Here is an 8,405-nt window from a genome sequence, read left to right as displayed (position 1 = left end):
TGCAGGACGAGGCTGTTTAGCAGAGAGTGAATATAGCTTGTGTTCATGTATTCACCGCGCCCTTATCCTCGTTTATACCTTAAAAAAACATCTAAACTTTAAAGATAACAACTACATTTAGTTATTTTCTTCACAGAAATTAATGAAATGCTGAGATATACTGTATATATATATATTTTTAAGTTTTCTTACACCCCTTAAAACCAAGAAGGCCTTGCGACCCCTCGTGAAGCTTTGGCGACCCCTAGTGGGGGTCGGGACCTCCAGGTTTGGAACCAGTGCTGTAGGTATCCATCACAGTGAACATGCCGCCTGGGTTTATTTTTGTCAGTTACTTTATCGTTGCGTGGTAATTTAGTTTAAACCTGCAATAAGCGATTTCAGACCCTGTAACCAATCCTGAAACTAACATGTGCTATGTGGAGATTTCCGTGAGACGTAAAGATACAAACAAACAGCCACCCAGCAGCAGCTGTGTTGTTGTTTTCACCTCTTTCCTAAAGCTTGTTGTCAAAGTCGGCCCGAGTAATGGAGAATCGATGAAGCGAGCGAGTAAACGTTTTCAACTAGTAAACTTGCTGCCTGCCTCTTCACTTGTCATTGTGGGACATGTGACCTTCAGTGGGAGAAAGATCTGGCAAAGTGAGACTGTTAACCAACGATATTTCTCCGTAGGTACGTTTATTTTAGCCATTATCCTTTATGCGCGATTTGTCCTTAAGGGCTTCCGTCGGCGGGTAGGTTTGCTGTGTGTGTTTACAGAATGTGTTGCGGTTGCTGTCACCCTCTAGTGGTCAGAAAAAAGCGCAGCTTTAATGCCCACATTGATTTGAAAAGGCTACACGTCTTCTGCTGCGTTCATATGCATTCACACACTAGTTGGTTGTGAAATCAAACCCAGAGGACAAACGATAATAAGCAAACATGGGCAGCTTGTTCTGACGTTGCTACAATCTACACTGAGGATTCCTATATTCTGTTTCCAACCAGTTGATGGCAATGCACATTTTGTTTTTTGCAGAATTTTAAAGGTTCCCTGAAAATTTGCTGGACAGTTGGATGGAATTAAGAACGATACCTAGACAATAGATGTAATGTGTCCTTAACATTTTCATTTATGTTTTTGTTTTTTGAATTTATTTTTTGTTAGTTTCCAGGGCAACTGGGGTGCAACAGTTTGATCCTGTACCACTGAATGGACATCTGTTAGAGTAGTTTATTATTTTATTTCTTAATTTTTTATGAAAGATTTATTTTACCTCTTCAAATTTCAGTTGGAAGTCCTCGCGTCCAGGGAACCCCCCACCAATATCCAAGAGACTCATCTGGAAGCCCAACAAATTCTGAAAAGGAATATTAAAAGTAAAAATACACAACATGAAAACAAAAATACACAACATGCCTATGGTATAAAAAGGTTTACTGTTCCATGTCTGCTCTTTATTTTCCTCTGACCTCATATAAAAGAAATGTCATAATTCTAGGGTCTTGTTTAAGAGAATACATTCAGTTATCAAGGCCACCCCTAGTTAGTCTTTTGCGCGATCAAATCCATTTACAGTGTCGGCTTCACGAGGGGGCACCGGGGGGCAGTGGCCCCCCCCACTTCATTCACTGTGCCCTCACTTGTATAAAAGCATGTCAATGTTTTCTCCCATCAGTGTAAGTCTACTGATGACTGAAATCCATTGCAAATGACTGAAAATCTGAAATCCATGGTAAAGCTTTAGCTTTTACAACGCTGTGACCTAACGTTTTACATTTTTACGTTGTCGTTTTACGTTTTAAGTTGAGCAGGAATTCAAGTTTTGAAAACTAAAAGTTTGTCATCGCCGGGGGTAGGCTAAGGTTTAAGTTAGCTAGCTGAATATTTTCATCGCAGCCATGGATTTGAGAAAGTGGTTGACCGGCTCAACAGCAATAAGTTCACAGCCAAGGGTTGACAATGATGTCACTTTTTTTGAGTCGGCGTTATGCGGGAGCTAGCGAGACAAAAGCCAGGTGTGGCAGCTGGATTTCTTTCAGCTGCCACAGAAGCTTTCAGAATCTTAGAACCTGTAGTTTTTAGCTGTATGTGTTAATTTCCACCATTTAAAAAACCCAGTCGAAATATTGAAAAAAACAACATTTTACCTTGTATTTCAGTCAATATTCATCCGTTTAAGATGTAACATGCTGTATGTATCAGCCATAGGTTTCATGGAATTTTGACTTTGCGTCCACTAACACCCTACCAAGTATTTCATGGTTATTTAAACAGACAGCAACAAGTTCAAGTGACGGCAACAAGTGATTTTTTAAGCTAGCAATGGACTCTGCAGCACCCCCAGCAATTGTAACTAATTGTAACTAACCCTAACCCTGTCCCCCAGTTAAAGGGGGGGTGGTGGTGGGGTTCAGACAGTTCACAAAACTTAGTTTAGTTTAAAAAAAAAAGAGAGAGAGAGAGATGAAAAGTACAGTATGAGGATGTGGAAATATATTTCATAATTAATTATATGCCAATATTAAACCAATTTGATGCTTTGCAGGCACAAAAATTGCATTGCCAATGAATATTAGGTTAGAAAATACAACATTTGCCCGATTTAACATGACTTCCTGTATAAACCACGCCCACTTCCGGTCTTCTATCCGAATACAGATACAGAGACAGATAATTTTGTTGGTTGAACAGATACAGATACAGATACAGATAATGACGTCTCTGTACACCTCTACCAAATACTACTACTGATAGAAAGCTTCTCTCCTTTCTCTGCAGACACTGTCGGCACAGCTCCCCCTGGTGTCCTATTCACGACACTGTTGATTCTGCCTGTACTGTAGTATCGTGTTTATGGCGCCAGGGGGAGCCCCACAGACACTGTCAGTCTACTACTACTACTAGTACTACTACTGCTGCTGCTGCTGCTACTGCTACTACCACTAGTGGTACTTATGTTTCTAATACTGATAGTCCAAATACTACTAATACTGCTAATTGTATTACATCTCCTCTGGATATTACAACTACTGCTTTCACTACAACCCACAATACTACAACCTTTAAAGACATTATTAGGCCTACCTATCCTTTCATGTATTGATAACGACAGGACTTTTGGCTTTCAGATAAATTGCATAAGATCCAAATACTCAAAATTTAAAGACATTTAAACTCTTTGTAATGAATTAAACTGTCTTCAACCTTCTTTGCTGAAGCAAGCACACAAATTTTCTTCAGAAAATTTTACCTTTTCTAGTTTTCTCTTGCTGTCTTCTTTTTTTTTATCTAACCTTGTTTCTGTGTCTTGTTTGTCTAGATTGTGAAGCACTTTTGTAAAACAAATCCGGTCTTTCAATAACTTGCACTTGTGCATCCAATATTTAGTGTATCATGATGCACTAACTCGTACACTACACTAACTCTAACGTACACTAACTCTTTTGACATAATGCTAAGCTAGCTGGTACCATACACTAAGAGCCAGGTTTCACATTTTGTGAATTTCTTGAAATTAACACGATATCACAAAAAATATTTTGCTACCAGGAAAGGATTACTTGAAGAGGCACGACTAGAAAAAGGTAGTGGTCTGACATTGTGCCGTGCAAAAGTAATGGTGGTGTGGACAGAGTGGTGTATGGGAGGAGACATTTACCCTCAAGTCCGATGACCCAGGTTCAATTCCCAAGTCTGTATGTTTTCTGCTAAGAGTAAAGTTTTAATTTTTAACGAAAGTGTTTCTTATTTAACCATGATCAAAACCCTAACCTTGAAGCTGTTGTAGGCAGCTTTGGAGAAATTAGTAAGAATTTCAAAGTATACAACTACAACTTCTGCCATTAGTTTTCTCTCTGCAGTCTGCAGGGTGGTCAACAGTGGCGTCACCAGGGTCTTTCTTTACTTAATATTTTGAGATTAGCCCCAGATATTTTGATCAGTTACTATGTAGTCATAGTTAAGTTTTACATTGTTCAAGATTTCTGTCGCCTCTCACCATCCACGCTTCATTGTGAGCCTGTCTACAGAGATCTGCCCGCACAGAGTGTGGGGTAAATTCGAGTTAGTAGTCAGAGTGGGTCGGTTATTTTACATGAGCCAGCTTTGAAGCCCCGCTTTGGGTGCATCGGGGTACATGCCGGGACACAAATCGAACTCACCTGTCGCTGCTTGCTGTGTGTATCTGTTTGCTAGGGGGCTCTGCCAACCTGTCATCGTGTAGTTTGAGTCAAACTAAAGGAATAGGCTACGTTATGGATGATTTTAATCGGTCAGTCCTAGTCTAGGTCAGAGAAGGCAAGGTGGGCTACAGCCAGGAAACACAATGTCAGGAAAAGACAACACAGGTTATATGGATCTTCTTCATGTTTTCAAAAGAGGAAGAAAGGTAAGATATGTTATAGGTTAGTTTAATCAAGTGATTGATGTTCCATATCTGGAAAGACAGCAAAAATCAGCAGCTGTGTGGTGGCGAGTTGACTAACAGGCGGGCAGATGGACACTGGAGTGTTAGCTTGGACTGACACTTGGTTGATAGCTTCATGGTTAGATGCCTACAAGCAGTACTACAGCAGTTTTTTGTTTTTTTTTTAGCTCAACATCTTCAATATAATATTGTATCACTGTAAACAAAATGTTACTATTTCTCTCCAGTCAGCTGGTTAGTCAGTTAGTTACTGAATCCTGCCATTCAGGTCTACTTATGTGGGCTGCAAACATTAAATGCAAAAACTAATTCTCTTCACATGAAACATCTATATTATTTCCAACTTAAGACATTGTTTCCCTTAAATTTGAGAAAATGTTTAAACATGTAATTTTTAAGTTGTGCCTCTGTATATTTTACTATGCTGGTAGACTCCTCCAGCCATTCAGAATGGATTAGGCTTTTCATGGTGATCTTTGATGTGGCATTGAAAATATCAGCTTCCTAACAGAAGGACATCACAGGTTAAATAATTTACTTCTTAAAATGAGTTATGCTTAAAGTTAAGTTTCCATACGTAACAAACAAACCAAAGTATCTGTAAAGAGACAGATGAGGAGTGAGGAGCACATACTGTATATCATATGTATTTAAAGTTTTATATATTCATTGATAACTGTCCCTCTGTTCATTGTTTGCAAAACCGAAATGAACAAGAGAGAGGAGGAGACAGAGACAAAGAGAGATGAGGGGAGGAGACAAATAAGTGTCAAGAGAATAATTCAGGAGGCAGGCCTGAGGAGAGAGACAGACAGACTATATACTGTATCACTGTTGGCCTGTACAGACTGCTGCTCAAACCGTTTGCTATGCTGCTTCATTTACACGCATGTATGTTCATGTCAAATTACACCAGATTGATGCATTTTGCTGTTTAAATTTTAAAAATTTTCTCCCGGGGGAGGATGCCCCTGGACCCCCCTACTACGGTTCTGTGACTTCCTCTGGGCTGAGCCCCGGATGTTCTGAAATCCTAACAACGCCCCTGGTGGTCTACACTGAGCTATGTGTGTGCATGATTGACAGGCAGTAGGGACGCCTCCTCACAAAGAGCTTGCCTGATTGGTTGAGGCCTACCGAGAAAGGTGAGATTTTGGAGACCCTGAAAACAGAGACAAGGACTATCACAGAGGCCTGATCTTCTCTCAGAACATCTGAATTACTGATAGCTGAAAAGGTGCTATGAAATCTTGCCAAATAATACAAAAATAAAGTTGCCTACCCCAGCTTTAACCAAATTGTTTTAGTTGCCTAACCAAACAAAGTTTTAGCTGCTAACCTTAACCCTAATCACAGTTGTTTTAGTCACCTAACCCTTAAACCTAACCCTAAACCTAGGTTATGTTTTTGTTTTACTTGCCTAAACCTTTTAAAGGGACATTTTGTGCTATTGTCACATAATCCAATTTGTGTGGAGAAACAAAATATTCACATAATTTGTGTCCACAACACGTAATCTGCATTTCAGAGTTTGTGCTCATTTCACAAAACTTTATGAGACTGTTGTACACTAAACATACACCATGTGCTAACCTGTCAGCATGTATCATCATAAAAAATACTATAGCATAATAAATACTGGACATGCAAAGGCACTGCTAACTTTTTTGTTACATGACAATAAATTGATTAAAGAACATACTTCTCAAACAGCCTATTTTTTGTAATGTTGATTAATGTATGATTGATTAATGTCAATATTGCTGTCGTGAGACACTTACTGCTATGTCAAAGACACGTCGGGCATCTGCTATGGCCTGCCTGTAAGCCGAGCTGTCGGTGCACTCGCAGCCTACATGGAAGCTGACCCCAACGACCTCCAAGCCCAGCTCTCCAGCTCGCTCCAGCAGCTTACCAACTGTCGCCAAATCGGCCCCAAACTTTGAACTGAGTCTTCTCAGTGATTTGGAGTCATCCACTGCAATGCGAAGCACTAGTCTGGACAGTCATCAGAAGTCTCATATTTAGTTCATGAATGCAGTAGGAAGAACGTACAGTATGATCAGGCTTTGAAGTAAAATGATCAGGATTTGGTCACTTACTTAGCGTTGGCATGACAATGAGCAATTTTTGACAGTTCGTCCTGGTTATCAAAAGTCATCATCCGAACTCCATGAGTGGCGGCATATTTGATATGGTACTCTGGTTTGCATGTATGTGCGTAAATGATTTCATCTGGTGTCACTCCAAGGGACAGGGCCAGCTGAATCTCTGCCTGTATTTGAGCAAAAAGTGTTTCAAATGATTAAATAAACATACTCCCAAAGGAAATGGAGGAAGGGTGCCACACATCTTGGAACTTTTCTTTTTTTCAATGAGAGAGAGAAACACAGAAGGAGAAAGAGGGTGAAAAAGACAAAAGGAGAGTGATCATGATAGATTTCCTTCAAAATACATCATCAGTACCTGGCTGGCACAGTCAAACCCCGTCCCCAGAGCACTCAGCATCCTGATAACTGCTGGAGTGCTGTTGCACTTCACTGCATAGAAAGGCTTGACTCGAGGCAAGTTATTAAGCCAACAGAGGTGCTTCTTCAACAGGATACCTAGATTGGCCACATGGAAAGGTTCTTTGCAGTCCTGATTGAATTAAGCAGAATAACGATTTGTTTTGAAAATGCAGATCTCAAGACTCTTTTTATTATTTCACATACTGCGACACAATTAGGGGGGATAACAGTATTGTGATGATGACTGTGATACTTACCACTAAACTGCGCTCTTTTATTTTACTGTCTATGAAATCACGGATGGTTCTTCCATTTTCTAAAATATCCATGTCATATTGCTCAGGGGAAAAAGCAGCCATGACTGATGATATGTAGAATCTGCTGTTGTTAGTGTGGTGGATCAAAGGATGGCAAGTGGGAAAAAGACATAAGCATAAAATTAGCAATCACTACTAAACTACTGTACCAGTGTAAATTGTGTAATTATCATAATCTTCAAGCTTTACTAAAATGTGTCGATATACAGCTTGAAGATTATGATAATTACACAATTTACACTGGTACAGTAGTACCAAAAACTCAAAAACAGAATATATACAATATATTCTTCTATTCCTCTGAGTTTTTGAATGAGACTGCTGTAATATCTTACATGTAATCAATCACTCTGCAGCCATGAATATTTGGAATATTTTCATATCAGTACAATAATCTCAAACAGCATTTGCGTCAGCACAACTGTAGATAAGTCATTATGTACTCACACAAGTCTAGCAGCTTCACTTCAGTCTTGAAGGCAAAATAAGACAAAGACTGCTATTCTCTGTCATGTCAAACTGTTTTTGTTGGTTCACTCATCTTTTGGCCACACCCACCAAGATTACATATAATAGAGACAATATAATCATAAAGGTGGAGTTTGCATGTTATCCCCGTGTTTGTGTGGGTTTCCGCTGGGTGCTCCGGTTTCCTCCCACCATCAAAGACATGTATGGGTTAATACTGCTGTCAGTGCCCCTGACCAAAAGAACTGGAGTTGGTCCCCGGGTGCTGTACTGCGACTGCCCACTGCTCCTAGAGTGTGTATAGGATGGGTCAAATGCAGAGGACAAATTTCCCCACAGGGATAATAAAGTATACAAATACAAATACAAATGATTTAAATATATACAGTAAGTAGCAGACAATTGTAACTGCTACAAAACATTGAAGAGAGAAAAGGCAAAATATTATTTCCAGTTCTGTTAACGTGCTCTCTGCTAAGTAAAAGTAGAGTGACCTAACCCCTTTCAAAACATGTGCATAAACTTGATCCATGCAATTTTTAATAAATACAAAAAATGCTACTCTCCATATAGCTGTAATTTACTGGTATTTTTTGTCTCTTTATAGTGTTGCAAGTATGTGTTTTGTACTAACAACTACATTAAATAAATCATTAGACAGATATGTCATGAGTAAACAGACAATTATTTTATCACCC

General features: G+C 39.4%; 1 protein-coding gene across 1 annotated transcript; it reads right to left on the bottom strand.

Annotated features, from left to right (window-relative positions):
* Positions 1 to 1,259: 1,259 nt before the first annotated feature.
* LOC139656929 (ornithine decarboxylase-like) lies at positions 1,260 to 7,281 on the bottom strand (the record flags this gene model as incomplete). Its single annotated transcript, XM_071534568.1, has 5 exons — positions 7,180 to 7,281; positions 6,879 to 7,052; positions 6,515 to 6,687; positions 6,194 to 6,410; positions 1,260 to 1,343 (listed from the first exon to the last, which is right to left on the bottom strand). Coding segments are annotated over exons 1-5 (750 nt in total), but the record flags the coding sequence as incomplete, so codon positions are not given.
* Between the last annotated feature and the right edge of the window lie 1,124 nt (positions 7,282 to 8,405).

The sequence above is a fragment of the Centroberyx affinis genome, unplaced genomic scaffold, assembly GCF_046629955.1.
Source record: "Centroberyx affinis isolate AG114_WGS23_722 - 3 ecotype Tasmania unplaced genomic scaffold, CSIRO-AGI_Caff_v1 ptg002581l_1, whole genome shotgun sequence".
NCBI classification, from domain to species: Eukaryota; Metazoa; Chordata; class Actinopteri; order Beryciformes; family Berycidae; genus Centroberyx; species Centroberyx affinis.
The sequence above is the reverse complement of the archived record's forward strand: the minus strand, read 5'-3'. Positions and strand labels throughout refer to the sequence as shown.